We start from the raw sequence: 19,241 nt of genomic DNA on the forward strand, positions 1-19,241 counted from the left end.
TAATTAATTTATTTATTTTTGGGTCTTCGTTGCTGCGTTGGGTCTTCGTTGCTGTGCATGGGCTTTTCTTTAGTTGCGGCAAGCAGGGGCTACTCTTCATGGCAGTGTGCTTCTCTTGTTGCAAGCATGGACTCTAGGCACACAGGCGTCAGTAGTTGTGGCACACAGGCTCAGTAGTTGTGGCACACAGGCTCAGTAGTTGTGGCTCATGGGCTTAGTTGCTCCGCGGCATGTGGGATCTTCCCAGACCAGGGCCCGAACCCACGTCCCCTGCATTGGCAGGCGAATTCTTAACCACTGCGCCACCAGGGAAGTCCTAACCTGCATATTCTTAATTGAACACACCAGCTCTGGCTTCTCAACACAAAAGTTAAATGAACTTAGAATCTTTTTTGCTTGGGAAACTTTAGGATCTCCCTAAGACTATATGCCAAAGATTAAACACTTGCTGACTTCTGCAATGACAAACCAATGGAATCTTCCTTACCCACACCTTCTTTGGAAGCACGGTGGAGGGCTTAGGAGGGTGACTCTGGAATCTGGACCCACCCAGGTACAAATCTCTTCTTGGGCCCTGGGGCCAGCTGCCTCACTTCTGCAAGCCTCACTTTGGGGAAGACACCAATATGACCAATCTCATGAGTTTCTTGGAAGATTAAGGAAGAAAATGCTTAAAGATGCTTTGTACCTTTAGCATTTGGTAATGGAAGGCCATTATTTTTTGTTTGTTTGTTTGTTTTAAATATTTATTCATTTTGGCTGCATCGGTTCTTAGTTACGGCACGTGGGATCTTTCGTTGCAACGTGGGCTTCTCTCTAGTTGTGGTGCACGGGCTCCAGAGTGCGTGGGCTCTGTAGTTATGGCACCTGGGCTCTCTTAGTTGCCCCGTGGCATGTGGGATCTTAGTTCCCCGACCAGAGATTGAACCCACGTGCCCTGCAATGGAAGGCAGATTCTTAACCACTGGACCACCAGGGGAGTCCCCATTATTGTTTTTTAACATTGAAGAGCCTCTGCCCAGATCAGAGCTGTGAGCTCAAGAGTCTGTTTCACAGCAGAGAGCCTGGGAACCAGGCGTAGCAGATGCTGCAATCCGGATAAGAGGAAGTGATAAGAGTAAATAAAGCCAAGGACTTGAGTGTTTAAGCTGCTCTTCAGAAGAATTAAAAGAAAAATAAATCCACGGTCCAGATGCAGAGTCCTCCCGCAATTCCCATGGGTGGGTCCCTGGCAACTATCATTTGTTTCTAACTTCTGAGCTTTTGGACCCTCCTCAGGTGCACCTGGAAGGGAGATGCAAGAAGAGGCCATGGACAGTGTGACAGGGGAAAGGGGGGTACTTCTGGGGAGGTCAGGGCAGCATGGGGTATGCTGCTCTCCCCGCCACATTCTGGTTCTGCAGAAATCAAGTCCAAGGGCAGTCTTAAAGGGAAAATGAGGTCACAAAACAACGCAGCTGGAAGGGAGTGTGGAAGGAGGTGGCGAGGGCCCACTCCGCTTGGGGTGGCAGATGCTGGGGCAGGAGGAGGTGGACAGAGTCTGCGTGGGCCCCTCGCTGGGACTCAGGCAGTCGCATGGCAGTGGGGCTCCAAGAATGGGAGGAGGCGAGGGTTGGAGCAGCGCAGGCTGAGAATCTAGTCTAGGAGTTCAGGTTCTGATTCTGCCATTACAATGTAAATGACCTTAGGGTATTCGGTTTTCTTACCTGTGAACCGAATTCAAAAATACCCTTGCCTTGGGCTTCCCTGGTGGCGCAGTGGTTGAGAGTCAGCCTGCCGATGCAGGGGACACAGGTTCGTGCCCCGGTCCGGGAAGATCCCACATGCCGCAGAGCGGCTGGGCCCGTGAGCCATGGCCGCTGAGCCTGCGTGTCCGGAGCCTGTGCCCCGCAACGGGAGAGACCACAACAGTGAGAGGCCCGCATACCGCAAAAAAGCAAACAAACAAACAAACAAAACAAGCCTCCCTGCCTCTCCACAGCTTCCTGGGGAGATCTACAGGGAGAGTTCTATGGGGATGTTGACATGATTCTTTTAGGGTCTCTCTCCCCCATTAAATGGTTCCTTCAGAGCAGAAGCATGTCTCATCCATTTATCTCCCCAGTTCAGGGCATACAACAGGTGCTCAATACATGTGTGTTTTGAAATTTGTTAAAATTTGCCTTATAGCACAACATGGTCAGTTTAAAAAATGTTCCAAGTGTGCTTGAAAATAATTTGTAATCTAAAGTTTTGGAGCATAGAGACTATATATCTGCTTGTTGAATCAAATTTGCTGCTCACGTTATTTACGTTTTTTATATCCTTACTAATTTTTTTGGAGGGGGGTCTACTGGTTCTGAAAGAGGTATCCTCTATCAGTGAATGATAGCAGTATGTTAAATCTCCTATTATGATAGTGAATTTGTCTATTTTTTCCTTGTAGCTCTGTTGCTCTATATAATTTGAAGTTAAGTGCATACAAAATTTAAAACTTCCCGGTAAATTGGACTTGTTGATATGAAGTGCCCTTGTTTATTTCTAGTAACGCTTTCGCTTTCAAGTCTACTGTATCTGTTATTATACAATTTCCCTTTGGTTTATATTTGCACAGTATATCTCTTCCAATTCTTTTACTTTCAAACTTTTTGTACCATTATGTTTTTTTTTAATAAATTGTTAAAAATTAATTAATTAATTTAAAAAATAACTGAAAAAGTTAAAAAAAGAAAACTAAGAAGCAAATTCAGTGGAATGCATAAGAGGTGTTCCTTGGGAGAATGCTTTAGGTCTCAGTTCATTTCTTCATAAGATGAACGTTCCCACCAAAAGCATCAGAGTAAACATCACGCCTCATCATTCCTTTCCACTGTTCATACAGCATGCATGTAGGTATAATGCTGATTAATGCAAAAAAATTACAATATTCAATGACTTTGAATAAGCAGTGGAGGAAGCAAACATTTACTAGATTCCATGAATAAAAACCTCTCTAATAAAGCTTATGTGGGAGGATAATGGCTCCAGCTACCTTAGCAAAGGAGGCAGAGTCCCCTTTCCTATGAATAGCTGGGCTCAGGTGTGATGTTGGGAACAACACAAGGCAAATAAATAGCAACTGAGAAAAAAACAAAAACAAAAACACATGTGTGTTGAACTGAGCTGGACCAGGGGAGGTGGAAAGGCAAGCTGTCCTATGTCCTATAGGCAAGGGTTTAACATCCTCTGAATTGCATCCTCCTTTAAAAGCAGATCATGTATGGACAATGAATAGAAGAGGATAAGGGAGACATGAAATTATTTATTGTGCCAGGAGGTTGGGATTATGTGTAACTTTCTCTTATATTATTATAATGTTTCTAGAGTAAATAAAACTGAGGGAAGCGAGACACGGGGCATCTTAAGGTCTTTGAAGGAACCACAGCTCTCTGCATTTCCCACAGAACCCGACTCCTTGCTCAGCGTTCAGTGAGTTTGACTTGCTTTGCCCTGGAAGCTACAAAGGGTCAGATATATACACAAGACCCATCATCACCACCACTGTGACATCACTCAGACCTCCAATGACACAACAGACTTGACCTACAAAGGAATGTCTGCGAGGGTCCCCCAAACCCTTCTCTCTCTCCACCCTTTCACACCCTTTTCCTGATTTCTTCAGTATATTTTTAGGACCATATTTTAAAAAGTACTGCTCCCACAACCATCACAGTTCCTCCCTCTCTGATATTAATTAAAAATCAACAGCATGGTTAAGAGAGCTTGGGCTCTGGGTTCAAGGCTGGGTTTGAATTCCTGCTCTTGAACTAGTCATTTGACCTCTTCATCCTTCAGTGACCTCATCTGTTCAGTGGAGGAAATACTCCTGCTTACGGCACAGAACAAGTACTGAGCACCTCGCATGTGCCAGGAGCTGTGCTGATGCTGACCCCTGAGTGGTTGGCAGAACTGGCTGAGACCACAGACGGAACGACTCACCACACTGCCCCACACAAGTGAGCTCATGGGGACAGCAGCCCTGGGGGCAACCCTTCTGGAGGAGAATATAGCACCACGCGTCAAAAGCCTTCAAAAACACAGACCTTTGACCCAGAGTTCACTTCTTATGAATTTAACTTAAAGAAATAATTAAGAATCTATGCAAAGATTCTGCTACACAGCATTATTTATAACAACGACTGGGGGAAAATTAATGTCCAACAATATGGCACTGACTGTGTCAACTGAAATACACTCACACAATGGGATACTAGGCAGACAACAGTATCAATTTATAAGAGTATTTCGACATGAATAGAGGTTCACACTGTAACTGATTTTAAAAAACTGGATGTATAATATGACCTTATTTTTATTTTCTTTTAAATCAAGTAAAGTCTGAAAAGACCTTTGTGCATTCTTGTTATTAAACGTGGGTGTCCAAATCGCCAGAGGTGCTTGTTTACAGAGCAAGTGCCCAGGCCCTACAGCAGACCTACTGAATTAGAATCTCAAGATGAAGGAATATCTGGATTGTAAACAAGGTTCCCAGGCGATTCTGAGGCTCACCAGAGTTTCAGAAACACTGTACATGCCTAAGTGTTAACAGTGGTTATCACTGACTTATGGGATACCTGGTGATTTTTATTTTCTTCTCTTTGTATTTTCTACAATTTACATGTTTGGAAATTAAAAAGAGATATGACCTGAATGTCCAACAAGGGGTAGTTACGGGACATCCATACAACGGAATCTTACGCAGCCATGGAAGCACTGGGTGGAAATACACTGATGACATACTGACATATGAAAGAATGTTACAAATCAACACTAAAACATCTACGTAAAGTTTTATACAGAGAGAGGAAAGGAGAGGAGAGGAGACACAGTTTGGCAGGATATTCTTTAAAATGTTAACAAGCCTGTTTCTTAGTGGTGAAATTTTAGGTAACCTTTCTTTTTTGTAACTTTTTCTACCTTTTGAATTGTGTACTATAAATAGGTAACATTTTTTATAATCATAAAAATGTATTCTGATCCTGAAAAAATATATATGTAACACTGTCTTTCTGAGGGCCTTGTGGGAGGGAGGGTTAGTGAAACAGAAAAGGTGCTGGTGCTTAAAAGGGGGAAGAGTAGGCTTCCAGGGAAGGAGAGAACTCAGTGCGACCCCAAAGGGCTTTGCAGACCTTACTAACAAGGCCAATTGTGTGGAGGAGAAGGGGGGATAAAAAGATACTTCAGACATAGATATAGGCGTAGCAATGTGTGGCTTGAGGGTTCCCCGACCAGGGACTGAACCCGGGCCCCCTGCAGTGAAAGCCCGGAGTCCTAACCACTGGACCGCCAGGGAATAAAAATTTTAAATGAACAACAAACAGGGGAAAGATATTTCTTTTTCTTTTCCCCTATTTTTTGGCTGCGGCATGCAGAATCTTAGTTCCCCAACCAGGGATGGAACCCCTGCCCCCTGCAGCGGAAGTGCGGTTTTAACCCCTGGACCGCCAGGTAAGTCCCTTGGTTTTGTTTTGTTTTGTTTTGTTTTGCTGTACGCGGGCCTCTCACTGTTGCGGCCTCTCCCGTCGTGGAGCGCAGGCTCAGCGGCCATGGCTCATAGGCCCAGCCGCTCCGTGGCATGTGGGATCCTCCCAGACGGGGGCACGAACTCGTGTCCCCTGCATCGGCAGGCGGACTCTCAACCACTGCGCCACCAGGGAAGACCCGTTTTTTTTTTTTTTCTTGTTTTTGTTTTTTGGGGTGGGGGGAGAGATTTCTAACAAATATGGCAAGAAGCTCATATAGGCCAATGAGAAAAATATAGAGACCCAGTAATTTTAAGCCCCTAAGACCTGAACAGATGCGATGATCAAGAATATGTATGAACAGACAATTCATGAAGAAGAAATACCCATGTCTAATGAGGTTATGGAAAAAACGTTTAAAAGCATTTGAAATACTGGTAATGTTCCTATTTGCTGGATCCGACCCTTGGTTACATGGGTGTGTTCAGTTTGTGAAAATTCATTGAGCTGAACATCTGAACATGGTGTGTTCACCTTCCTGTATTTATATTATACCCCAAGAATGAAAAAATTTTAAAGCAAGGCATGGATAAACACAAAATAGAGACTGGGTGGGAGGAACAGGGAGAGAGAGAGAGGGAGAGAGAGAGAGAGAGAGAGAGAAGCACATAGGTAGATGTAAGTATTGTAATGTTCTCTTCTTGGATTAGGTGGTGGGTTCGCAAATGTTCATTATATTATAATGCATACTTTGTTCACAAAATAAAAGAAGACCATGCAGGGAAGCAAACTGAACTGAGTGCCCTGCTCCACCAATCACTAGATATGTGATCCTGGCTCGCAGCCTATCTGGCTCAATTTCCTTATCCGTGAAATAGAGGAATGTGAGGATTAAAAATACAGGGACTTCCCTGGTGGCGCAGTGGTTAAGAATCCACCTGCCAATGCAGAGGACACGGATTCGAGCCCTCGTCCGGGAAGATCCCACATGCCACGGAGCAACTAAGCCCGTGAGCCACAACTACTGAGCCTGCGCTCTAGAGCCCGCAAGCCACAACCACTGAGCCCATGCACCACAACTACTGAAGCCCGCGTGCCTAGAACCCGTGCTCCGCAACAAGAGAAGCCACCGCAATAAGACTGCACACCGCAACAGAGTAGACCCCACTTGCAGCAACTAGAGAAGCCCGCGCACAGCAACAAAGACCCAACACAGCCAAAATAAATAAATTTATGTAAAAAAAAAAATACAGTGCATGTGGAATTGCCTAATACTGACCCTGGCAGACTATACGTGCTCAAGACTATACGTGCTCAGTAAACATTAACACGGTTTCCATTTCTCTCACTTGTTACAGTGTTATATAGAAACGTCATAAGGTTTTCAAAGAGGAGGAAGCCTTCCAAAAGCTTGTCCCCTGACTGCTACCTTTTTGATTTGCATTCCAATCTTGTCCGTATGGACGGCCATTTAGTACTTACAGAATTTCGTGTCCTAGTGTCTTGAAATGCAAACTTGTATTACAGCGTTCGCATCCTCTCCAGCTGTCCCTTCTGTAAACACTCAGCTGATAAGTGCAAGATCAACAGGTTCGCGTTGGAGGGTCTGTTAATGGAAAGAGCCTGAGGCGGGTGCCTACACCGGTGATCCAGCTCTTGAAGGTGAGAACCCTGAGCGCGCCTTCTGGAAACCCCGCTCTGAGGCTGACCCTTCCACACAGGCCTCCTCGCCTGCAAGTAGCGGAAACCCATCGTGCCCCGATCCGGGAAGATCCCACATGCCGCAGAGCGGCTGGGCCCTTGAGCCATGGCCGCTGTGCCTGCGCGTCCGGAGCCCGTGCTTCGCAATGGGAGAGGCCCGCGTACCGCAAAAAAAAAAAGAAAAAAGAAAAAAAAAAAAAAACAAGAGGGGGCTTCCCTGGTGGCGCAGTGGTTGAGAGTCCGCCTGCTGATGCAGGGGACGTGGGTTCGTGCCCCGGTCCGGGAAGATCCCACATGCCGCGGAGCGGCTGGGCCCGTGAGACATGGCCGCTGAGCCTGCGCTCCGCAACGGGAGAGCCCACAACAGTGAGAGGCCCGCGTACCACCAACAAAAGGGGCAGGCCTGGAGTGGCCAGGGAAAACTGTAACCAGGGTCTCAGCCAGCCTGGGTCTCAGTGCCACCTACCCCGAACCCACGTTCCACTCTCCCCTCCTGGAGCCAGGCTGTCCCCCCTGTGCTGCACCAGACCCTGCAGGGCTCCCTTCGCGCCTGGGAAAAGCCCGCCCTGCCCCCACGAGACTCTGATTGGCCCCGTGGGGTCACGTGCTGCAGGCTTGGACCAGTTAGGTGATGGGAGTGGACGGAGGGTGCGACTGGAATCACTTGGTTGGACAGAGAGAAAGTTGTCCTCTGCCACCCCATTGCTGCAAATTACAGACATGCTAAAAAGAAAAATCACCCCTGTTAAATAATCAATACATAATATAACAGAATATGACATAACTTCTATTAAATTTTGGTGTGATCTTTACCAATTTTATCTTGTCTCTATGCCTCATATACAAGTTACATTCATTTATATATCACATACACACGCACACGCAAATGTTTTTGAGTCTTGTTTTTGTACTTAATATTTTAGAAAAAGGATTTCTCTGTATCTTTTAATTTTGTAAAAACCATTTAATGGCTGTATGCTATTTCATGATGTGATATACCACATTCCATTTACTCATTCCCTAGCTATTACTACTCTTCAACTTGTAAGCAGATTTTTCTTAATTATAAATATTGACCATATTGTTACATCAATCTTTGTTGGCACTTTGGAGGCATATCTTGCCTTTTTTTCTTTTTTTTTTATTGCTAGTGATTTAAAACATTTTCCAAAGGCGTATTAGACATTGGTATTCCTTCTTTGTGAATTCTGTTCCCAGCTTTTACTGGCTCAAGTATTCTAACCTTAGATGCCTTAAAACTAGTGGAGGTTCCTGTGTTTTTCTCACTGGCTTATGTGAGCTTCTTGCCGTAACTATTCCAGACATCTCCTCCCTGTTTGTTGTTCTTCTAAATTCTATGTGTGACTCCCTCTGGTTACAACTTCTCCCACTAAGGGTAACCGCTCTCCTGACTTCAAACGGCATAGGTCAGTGTTACCCTCTTTTTTGTATTTTATATAGATGGGATCATATGGTATGAATGCATCTGGCTCAATATTTTTGTGAGCCTTAAACTGTCGCATGTGGTCGTAGGTTGCTCATTCTCATTGCTGTATACTGCTTAATAGTGTGGAACCACCATAATTGATCCATTCTGTTGTTGATGGGCATTTGGGTAATTTTCAGTTTGGGGCTAGTTTTCAGTTTGGGGCTATTATGAATAGTACTGCTGTGAGCAACTTGGCTTTTTTAAGAATATAGTTTAGGGACTTCCCTGGTGGCGCAGTGGTTAAGAATACACCTGCCAATGCAGGGAACACGGGTTCGAGCTCTGATCCGGGAAGATCCCATATACTGCGGAGCACCTGGGCCCGTGAGCCACAACTGCTGAAGCCCGCGCGCCTAGAGTCAGTGCTCCGCAACAAGAGAAGCCACCACAATGAGAAGGCCGCTCACCGCAACGAAGAGTAGCCCCTGCTCGCCCCAACTAGAGAAAGCCTGCGCGCAGCAACGAAGACCCAACGCAACCAAAAATAAAATAAATGTTTTAAAAATTATTAAAAAAAGAAAGAATATAGTTTAGGGACTTCCTTGGCGGTCCAGTGGTTAAGACTTCGCCTTCCAATGCAGGGGGTGTGGGTTTGATCCCTGGTCAGGGAGCTAAGACCCCACATGCCTCTCAGCCAAGAAACCAAAACATAAAACAGAAGCAATATTGTAACAAATTTAATACAGACTTTATAAATGGTCTACATCAAAAAAAATCTTTAAAAAAAAGAATATAGTTCCGTAGGTTATCTACTAAATACAAAGGAGAAAAGGTACTTTTTTAGTGGAGAGATCTGGTAGACATCAGATGAACCAATTGATCAAAGCCAGCATCACCAATAAGGGAACAAACTGACAATGTGATACGACGGGAAGGACACATTTGTGTCCCACCCCTGTGGTTTTCTTTCCAAAAATGTTTAACATAAATTTAAAGATTAAACAATCAGACAAATTCAGACTGCGAACACTCTACCAAACATTTGATGCCTGAAGTCATCAAAAATCCAGTGTCATAAAAGACAAGAAGGTCAACTATTCTAGATTAAGAGAGGCCGAAGAGACACGACACCAAATTGAGTCCTAGACTTAAACAATAGCTGACATTATTGGGACAACTGGAGAAATTCAAACACGAACCACATATTAGAAAAAACTATAGTATCTGTTGTATTTCTTAGATGTGATTACGGTATTATGGTTTTATAGGAGAATGTCTTTGTTTTTACTTGATACATGGTGAAGTATTGGTGTGATATGTCACGTCTACAACTACTGAAAGATTCACCACACACACACACACACACACACACAGTGAGGTAAAGCAAATGTGACCAAGGATCCTCAGATCCTTAGAAATGAGGTTAAGCATCTATGAAGTTAGAAAATCCTTTCCTCAGGGACCAGGACTGACTGCAAGGCCGTTTCCTGTTGAATTCCTCTTTGACCAAGCTGGTCTGACTCAATGCTGTTCCCTCTGCAGTCAGACAGGTTCCCAACCCTGTGTCTGAGATTTCAAAGCAGTCTATTGCTTCCATCTTCCTTCTAACAAACTTAAAAATTGCACCTAAATTGAAATCAGCACACATTTGCCTCTAGAATGTTCCTCTACATTTGGGGCTGGGGAGAGAGGTTGCTCTTAAAATATAAGCTTCAGGAAGGTAGGATTCATGACTGGCTTGTTCACCATGGTGTCATCAGCATCAAATACCACGCCTGGCACATTGTCAGTGCTCGGGAAAACAAAACATTTAACCAAATGAATGAGAAAATGCATGTCAGTGATCAGACATGCATCTTCACTTAATTATTACCCGTGTGTGTATATTAGTTTGTATGATTGCCTTGTGGTCATGATCACTTTCCTTCTTAGATATATTTCCATGTACTGGCATTAGTTCTTTTTTTTTTTGGCCACACTGCTGCACCTCATGCGGAATCTTAGTTCCTCGACCAAGGATCGAACCTGCATCCCCTGCATTGGAAGGGCGGAGTCTTAACCACTGGACCACCTGGGAAGTCCCTGGCATTACATGTGTCATTATATTCTATATTTGTCATTTAGAACTACGTAAATTGTCCATCGTGTTAAGATTCTTGATTAGCCATGCTCTTGTTGTTGGGCATCTAGATGGTTTCCAATTTGTTTTGCTGCTATAAATAGCACTTCTATGAACATTTTTTTTTCTCTTTGGGATTAATGCCTTACAAATTCCCCAAGTGGAATTATGAGGTCAAAGGAGATGAAGTCTTACATATCTAGTTTCTTACATCTTGTCTGAAAGACTGAATGCTAAAAAACTGAACTAATTGGGGCTTCCCTGGTGGCGCAGTGGTTGAGAGTCCGCCTGCCGATGCAGGGGACGCGGGTTCGTGCCCTGGTCCGGGAGGATCCCACATGCCGCGGAGCGGCTGGGCCTGTGAGCCATGGCCGCTGGGCCTGCGCGTCCAGAGCCTGTGCTCCGCAATGGGAGAGGCCACAACAGTGGGAGGCCCGCGACCCGGGGTGGGGGGGACTACTTTACGTGCTCCAGTCATACATATTAGTTGCCTCGCAGCTCTGCCAAGATTAGGTTTTCTATTTTTACTAGTTTAATTACATATTTTTTAAAGTTGATTTCTGTGATTTTTGCACTTTCTACATGACAACCTGCCAGCTGAATTTTCTCATGATCAGCTGTAAATTGAAACTAAAAATGTTAAATTATAATCCTGTTGTCCAATACCATTTACAAGTACAGATTCATTTTCCCATTAGTGTGTTGCTCCTGGTGTGTCTTACATTAAGTCCTTATAACAGTCTAAGTCTACTTTTGAAATGTATTCTGGTCCACTGGACTTTTTTTCTGTTTATTTTAATTCAATGCCATATGTTTTTCATGATTGTGACATCATCTAAAACTCTGGAAACTCATTGCCTTTCTACTACTACAAACTCATTGCCTTTCCACTACTACAAACAAAATTCTCATCACAAGAAAAAAACTTTGTAAAGATGTGAGGTGATGGATGTTAACATTGTGGAGATCATTTTGCAATACATACAGATATCAAATCATTATGTGTACACTTTAAACTCAATACAATGTTATATGTCAATTACATTCATTAAAACTGGTGGTGGGGGGGAGCTCTTTGGAACACCTGTCTTTTTTTGTTTGGTTCAATAAATATTTACTAAATGACAGTGTCCAAGGCTGGAAGCTGTGCAGGGTTGACAAAGCCCTGCCCCAGAGGTGCTCACAGTCTGGGAGGGGAGGAAGGGGCTCCACCAGGCAGGCGGCAGCAATGAAATGGAAAAGGAGTCTGGGGAGAAAGTCTACTTCCAGCTGAGGCTGCAGGTATGAGCGGGGACCCAGAGCCACACCTGCGGAGCCAGGCGTTTCTGGCCAAGAGAAAAGCGGGAGTGGGGGCTTCACTGGGCAGGACTCAGGGCATCTAAATTTGACTTGCTCAAGGGTTTGAAAAGAAAGGCTGGAACCTGACCATGGAAGGCCTCAAATTCTCAATTCAACTCTGTTCTGTTGGCGATTAAATCCGCCCTCTTGGATCACAAATCTGGCAACAATGTGGGCTCTGGACTGAGGATGGAAGCCAGGAGGCAGAGACTGCAGATGCAAACCACATCACAGAGGCCAGAGGGAAAGAAAATTTTCAAACAGTGTCCATCAATAGGGAAGCAGCTTAAAAAAAAAAAAAAAAGAACAGTACATCCTTCCTACCAACTACTGAGCACCATTAAGAATGGCACAGCTCTGAAGCCAATGGAAATGCCATGAATATTATTAAATAAAATGTATTGTATTATACAGTATAAAACGTGGTTCTGTTTGTGTAAAAGGAGTATTTATATGGGTGTATATGCATAAAGAACGGAAGATTACGCCGTTTAAAAAACTACTGACAGTGGTTACTGTTAGGGTGCGTGTGGAGGGAAGGGAGGACCTCAGATTTTTTACATGTTACCCCTGTATGGTCTGACCGTTTTCCACCGAGCATGCATCATTAAAACTGAGGCTATCTCAGGGTAGTAGCCTCAGTTTTAATGATGCATGCTCTAATGGACTTGAGGATATGGGGAGGGGGAAGGGTAAGCTGTGACAAAGCGAGAGAGTGGCATGGACATATATACACTACCAAACGCAAAATAGATAGCTAGTGGGAAGCAGCCGCATGGCACAGGGAGATCAGTTTGGTGCTTTGTGACCGCCTGGAGGGGTGGGATAGGGAAGGTTGGGAGGGAGGGAGACGCAAGAGGGAAGAGATATGGGAACATATGTATCTGTATAACTGATTCACTTTGTTATAAAGCAGAAACTAACACACCATTGTAAAGCAATTATACTCCAATAAAGATGTAAAAAAAAAAAAAACTGAGGCTAACAACAGCACCCATGCTGCAAGGTGAGGCCTGCCAAGGGGCACTGCATTGAGTAATTAGGAAGCCTAATTACCAGGACCGCTGGGAGGCAACTCTTCAGGAGGCAGGTTACGGTGAGGCAGGATGACTGGCGGTTCGGTGTGCACTGAAAGGGCAGAGTCCAGGGAACTCAGCTCTGAAAGGAAGTTTAGCTGAAGAAGCTTCATGATGAAGAGAAGCAAAAAAAGGAGGGAAGTAAATTGAGGGGCCTAAGGGGTAAGGACAGCTGAGGATGGATTTTTTGTTTTTCTTTAGGATTTAAATTTACTTTCAGAAAAAGTATGGTTACTTTTTGGCCCTTATGGTATGTCATCAAGCAGTAAAGGGTTATCAAAGACCTACTTTGATTAAAAATAAAAGTGGCTGTAGTTAGGGCTTTGTATGTTGAGGATTGTGTTTCTTTCATGTTTAAGTCCCTTGATATTCATGTTTTCTCTTCCTAATAATAATAAAAATAGCAATAATTTAATATTATTTGTTAAGAAGTGACTGTGTCCAGCACTGTACCACGTAACTCATACATATATTGTCATTTCTTACGATATCCCTACGAGGGGCTATTATTTTATTTTTCCCATTTTACAAATGAAGAAACTTGAGCCTCTGCCCGAGGTCACGCAGCTGGCGAGTGGCATTAATTACAGCCCCACCGACCCTGTCCTGATTTACATCTGAGCCTGAGGAGGCGGGGCGTTCCCAGCCACGCCCCCTCCAGCCTCAGTCTACAGTGGGGAGCGCCGGGTCCGCCTCCCCTTCCAAACACTTTCTGAGGATGTCGGGAGAGGCTGGGAAACTGGCTTCTTGTTTTTCCCTGTAGGAGCTCCAGGCCCACCACGGCAGCTTCTCACCATGTCCTTCTAGAAGTGACCCCCAAGAAAAAGAGAAAAAAGGCAGCCTCTCCCTTCTGGGGTTTACCCCCGTGTTCGCCCTCTGTGAGCTTGTGTCCCTTTAGCCCAGGTGAGCCCAAGAGGCGGTGACCAGGACCCCTCGGTGTCCTTCTCAGGATCCTGAGTCTGGAAGGAAGGGGCAGTGGCAGCCAAGCAAGAAGAGAGGAAGGGCATTCCAGGCAGAGGGAGCGGTGTGTGCAAAGGCCTATGGGAGGGCGAGCAGTGACGGTTCAGGGAGGAAGGCGCAGCGCGCTAAGGGGGAGGGCAGGGAAAAGGCGTGGGGGGCTGGGTGACTGGGAAGAAGCTGAGGTTTCAGAGCCATCATCCTGCAACACAACCAAGGCTTTTGCGGGGGCAGGATGCACAGTCAGAGGTACTCAAGTGGGGCGGGGAGAGCTGAGGAGAGGCAGAGAGCCTGGGCCCAGCCAGGCAGGATGGAAGGAGTCTACACGCTCAAGGGGCTCGGGAGAGGGGACAGAGGGTCCAAAGAAGAGGGGGAAGGGCAGGAAAGAAACTAACCACTGGACTTGCACATGGAGCCACAGGTGGGGGACCAACCCGATGTGTCCTCTAAGGCTGGAGCTGGCTGATGCCACAGATACCACTACACAGCCTTCATTCCCTCTGCCTTTTCAGGACCCAGCCCCTAGCTGAGGAGTGACTGGGATCTGTAGTGCCCGGGGTGAGTTCCAAGAGCTGCATCACCACTCAAAGGCCCCCCCACCCCAGATTTATAGGATCCAGTCATAGGAAAGCGGCACCCCGTCATCTCATGAAGGACTAAACCGGAAGGAACACTTCCTGTCAGCAAAGCCCAGGCCCTCCAAGTCCAGGGACCCCCACAGGGGGTGCAGGGGAGGTGGGCTCACAAGAACAGCCCGCAGTCACTCCTTCCTGCAGCACCGCACAGGCTCGGTAAACATCCTGTGACTGACTGGATGAACAAATACGAATCCCTGACCGCAGGGAAGCGGGGCTCCTCCTCCATCGGGCCCCTTCAGTCCCTCAGGAGCAGGCACCTCAGACCCCCGAGGATACTGAGGAGGGCTCCGTCCCCGCGTCTGGGGCCCCTGGGGCTGGGGAAGAGACAAGCACCCAGACAGCTGGGGTGTAACAGAGGGCCGCCCCCTTCCCGGGGCTCCTCTCAGGGGGACACATTGAGAGGATGTTCTGACGGACTTGGGGCTTTGGGGGAAAGCCCCTAAATCAGAATCTTCCAGCCGTCCCTAACACACACTCTGGTAAAGTTCATCTTATGGAGACGCACGGTGGGCTGGTACCTAAGTGCTCAGGCTCAGGAGCCACACCTGAATCTCGCTTTCGCCTCTTTCTAGCCGTGTGTTCTCGCGCACACGACTTAACATTGCCAGTCTGTTGACCGGCAGTGTGTGAGATGGGTGATGACACATCCCAGGGTTGTGAGAGGCGGAAGAGCCTTTGTCCTGCAGTATGCCACACAGCGCCCAGAGCATGAAGAATGCTGGCCACTGCTGTTACCACTTCATCCCTCTGAAGGGTGCCACAGGGTGCCTATCTAACGCTTAAATGAGTGGTGAATCCACACGAATGCTCTTCTGAGAAGTCCATGGTGCTTCTGAAATCATCTCACCGGCCCAAACCAACCCTACCCTGCAGGCATCAGGAAACCGATGAGATTTCCCTATTGTGAACAATGGGGACCAAGACCCTGGCTTTCTCCTCCCCTGCCTGCACCCTCACCTCGTCCAGGTCAACCCAGCAGAGGACTGGATCTCAGCACTAACCGCAGCTCAGCCGGGCACTATCTCAGCCCTGGCAGCTCACAGAAGGCAAGCGGCTGGAGAAAGGATGACTGGGTGGAGGGGCAGTAAGAAAGCTCTCAGCTCCATGACTCACCAGGATCTGGGCCAGAAGCGCAGGCCATCTGTGCGGCTGACTGGCAGCAGCGGCAAGTACCTGCTGCCTTTCCAAAGGGGCGCCTCCCTCCCTGTCCTTCAGACAGACAGCAGGGTCTGTCCCCACAGCAACCCGTCCTTCAGACAGCAGGGTCTGTCCCCACAGCAACCCGTCCTTCAGACAGCAGCGTCTGTCCCCACAGCAAGATCTCCCAAGGTCTCCTCACTCCTGGACCTGGATATCTGATGCCTGGGGCTCCCAGCAACCCTCTTTCCAATCTGCACCTCATTCCTCTGGTCAGAAGCTCCCAGGGGTTCTCCAGGGCTCCCCACTGCCGGCCAGCAAGTTGCTCCCCCACTTTGGCCTCCCGGAAAGCTGGCCAGTTTCCTCTTCGCTCCAGCTTCTCCCCCAACCCACTCAGGAGCTCTCCACCTCAGCCCAGCAAGCTTCCACAGAATCCGCGCCCCTTCCAGGCTGCCTTGCCGGTCTCGCCCTCTCTGCTCCCCTCCCCGTGTCTGCAAAGCCTGGTCCCTCCCAGCCTCCCTCCCGAAGGCCCTGGTGACCCTTTGCCCCACACAGTTTCTTCGGCTTCTCTAAGGACGCAACTTACACCTCCCCTGTACCTTCCCTCCTCCCCAAGTAGTTGGCTCAGCATGGAGCAGTGAAGGATACAAAAATGCATCAATACTGCAATTCACAAAGAGGTCTTCCAGCCACAAGCTTTGCCGGGCACCCCCCTGGGTACTCCACAGCGGGTGGAGAAAAGATGGACTCTGCCATTCCACACCAAGAAGGCGCTGCTGCCCTGCCGCCCCCAAGGGGCTCTGCGGTGCCCCATCCTCTCCCCTACTGGTGGTCAGAAAGCCACCACGTGCACGTCACCCCCAGGGTAAGTTTCACCCCAGCAGCACTGGCCTGCCAAGCCGAATGCTATCTCCCACGAGCATTTCCTGGGGCCATCTGGAGCCCGGTGCTGATAAATTCTTCCCAGTGACCACCTAATTCGTCAGGTATGGGGGGATGAGGAAAGAATTCGGCTAGAAGAGGAGTATTCTGGGCAGAGGGAATAGGGCAGGGACAGTACCTGCAACAATTTCAACATCCTCTTGCTCAGCTGCTGCTCTGGAGACCAGGCTATCCCCGCCCCACCCCCGCCCTCATCTCCAGCTCCCCTCCATCCACCCCTGCCCACACCTAAGCTTCTCTGGGGTGATCAATGCATTGCCCTGGGGACTGGCCTCTCGGAGGCTATGGGGGATACAAGCCCAGGGACACAGCCTGAGGAAGGGCAAGCGGGGCCTGGAGGAGACGCAGAGGCAGAGGGCCACTCCAGGCATCCTCCCTGACCTGGCCTCTCACCAGACATTTCCAGCTCCCTCTGTCAAAGGCTCCACAGGGGAAAAGGCCGAGTCAGCACTCTGGCCACAGCTCTCCCAGGGCCTGGCTTTACAATGTGCTCTGGGGCTCTTGGAATAGCCATGCTCCTCCACCCCTCCCATCCAGCCTGCCTTCACAGAGGAGTGAGATGCAGGGAGGCAGGGGAACAGCCTGGGTGCCTGGACCTGCAGTGGATAGGGAGGTACTTCCTGGTTTGTGTTTGCCTGACATTCAGTTCCGGGTGGGTCTGGAATTCAGCAGAGGGTCTCTGCCCGGTGTGAATATGCATCACCCGGCCCCCACCTCTCCCATCGGCACAATCGGGCACAATCAGGGCAGATACGTGTCTTGGTCGCCTACATGACGCCATCAGTGGGGCAGGCCAACCCAGCAAGCACTGGCTGTGGCTGGAGGCCCCAGATCCTCCATGGCGCTGTCTGGACTTGGCACAAAACTGCACACGCTGCACTAACTGTCCCCTTTCACTCAGCCCCCTCCCCAAATGAAACATAAAGCAAGACCAAGCTTTACAGGCCCAGCAATGGGGCTGTAATAACCACACTCCCTGGCAGCTCCAGCTCTGACTCCTGCAAGCCCCCCAGGAAGCAGATCTTTCCCTTTCCCTCTGGAATTCCTGGTGAGAGATCTGTCTGTCCCCACACTTCACTGTCATCCTTTGAAAGACCAGCAGAAAGAATGCACAGCTTCTGGTTTTTGTTTTCTGTCGGGTGGGTTTTTGCATCTTTAGCAGCTTTCTTGCCGCCCAAGATCTGTCCCTTCTGGAGGGGTGCCAGCTTGGCCAGAGCCGCCCACACAACATTACACCACACACACACGCACACCGTGCCCAGCCTGTCGCTGCATCCTCCTGATGGCACAAAACTGCCCCACAGAGCTGCGTTCAACTGGTGCGGATGCCGCATGCCACAGGCTGTCCTTGAAGACAGTGTGGAAAAGAAAATACAAACATCCCCGAGGTGCCGGTAAAGGCAAACAAGCCCTTACGAATAATTCAAAAACAACAGTAATGCATCGGTCCTGGAGCAAAGCAAGGAGCCCGGCCTGGAGCCTCCTCTGGTTTCGTCGGACGCGCCCTGCCTGTCCCCGGGCCCAGGGCAGGGCCGGCGCCGGGTGGTCCCAGAGGGCGGGCGCGGGGGTCCTCCCGGAGCCCGCCCTCTTCCTCCGAGGCGGCTCGAGACCCCCGGGCTCCCCTCCCCCGCCGCCCGCCACATCTGGTTCCACTCAGGTCCTCCCCCCACCTCCAGGCGCGCTCCTCCTCCCTTCTCCCCCGCTTTCAGAAAAGGGGAAACGATTTTTTAAAACCCAGTCACACACGCGCACACACACACACACACACACTCTTCTTGGGGGAAAAAAAAAAAAGGAGGGAAAAGTCGGGAGAGGCCCGCTCCCCGGCGCTCCCCCCGCCCGCCCCCGAAGTTGGCCAAGCTGGCAGCGCCTTACCCGAGAGGGCAGCGGCGGCGGCCCCGGGGCGGCCGAGGTGCAGACCCCCGAGGAGCAGGGCGCAGCGCAGCAGGTGACGAGGCCAGGGCGCGGGGGCCGGCCGGCCGGGCCCCATGCCCGCGGCGTGGCGCTAGGGGACGCAGGGACCGAGGGCGCACAGGCGCGGCGCGCGGTGGCGGCCCCGGCGCTGGGCTGTGGTGACCGCCCGCGAGGGTCTCGCGTCTTCCTCCGGGTCGGAAAGAAGTGATGCCTCCCGGGGCGAGGAGGGGAGGAGGAGGGAAGGAGGCAGGCCGGGCGGAGGGAGGGCGGAGGGAGGAGCGCAGAACCCGGGAGGAGGGTTTGAGGGGCAGAGGGGAAGGGAAGCGGGCAGCGTGGGAGGGGAAGGGGAGGAGGAGCGGGCGGGCGCGGGGCCGGGGCCGGGGTCCAGGCCCGAGAGAGAGCGCCGAGAGGGAGAGGAAGGGGAGGCGGGAGAGAAGGATCCGCGGGGTCGAGGAGGACCCCGGCGTGCACTCTTTCTCTCGCTCTCCGCTTCCCTGTCTCCCCGCCTCG

The 19,241-nt window shown here is 49.1% G+C and overlaps 1 protein-coding gene across 2 annotated transcripts in view; it reads right to left on the reverse strand.

The window, feature by feature from the left end:
• MRC2 (mannose receptor C-type 2) overlaps positions 1-19,241 on the reverse strand; it is a 54,867-nt gene extending 35,626 nt beyond the window's left edge. For both annotated transcript variants that reach the window (XM_030843279.2, XM_030843278.2), the window contains exon 1: positions 18,693-19,241. In XM_030843279.2, the coding sequence (XP_030699139.2) occupies positions 18,693-18,807 (115 nt within the window). In that variant the 5' untranslated portion in view covers positions 18,808-19,241. The remainder of the gene's footprint in view (positions 1-18,692) is intronic.

Source organism: Globicephala melas, chromosome 20, assembly GCF_963455315.2.
Source record: "Globicephala melas chromosome 20, mGloMel1.2, whole genome shotgun sequence".
NCBI lineage: Eukaryota > Metazoa > Chordata > Mammalia > Artiodactyla > Delphinidae > Globicephala > Globicephala melas.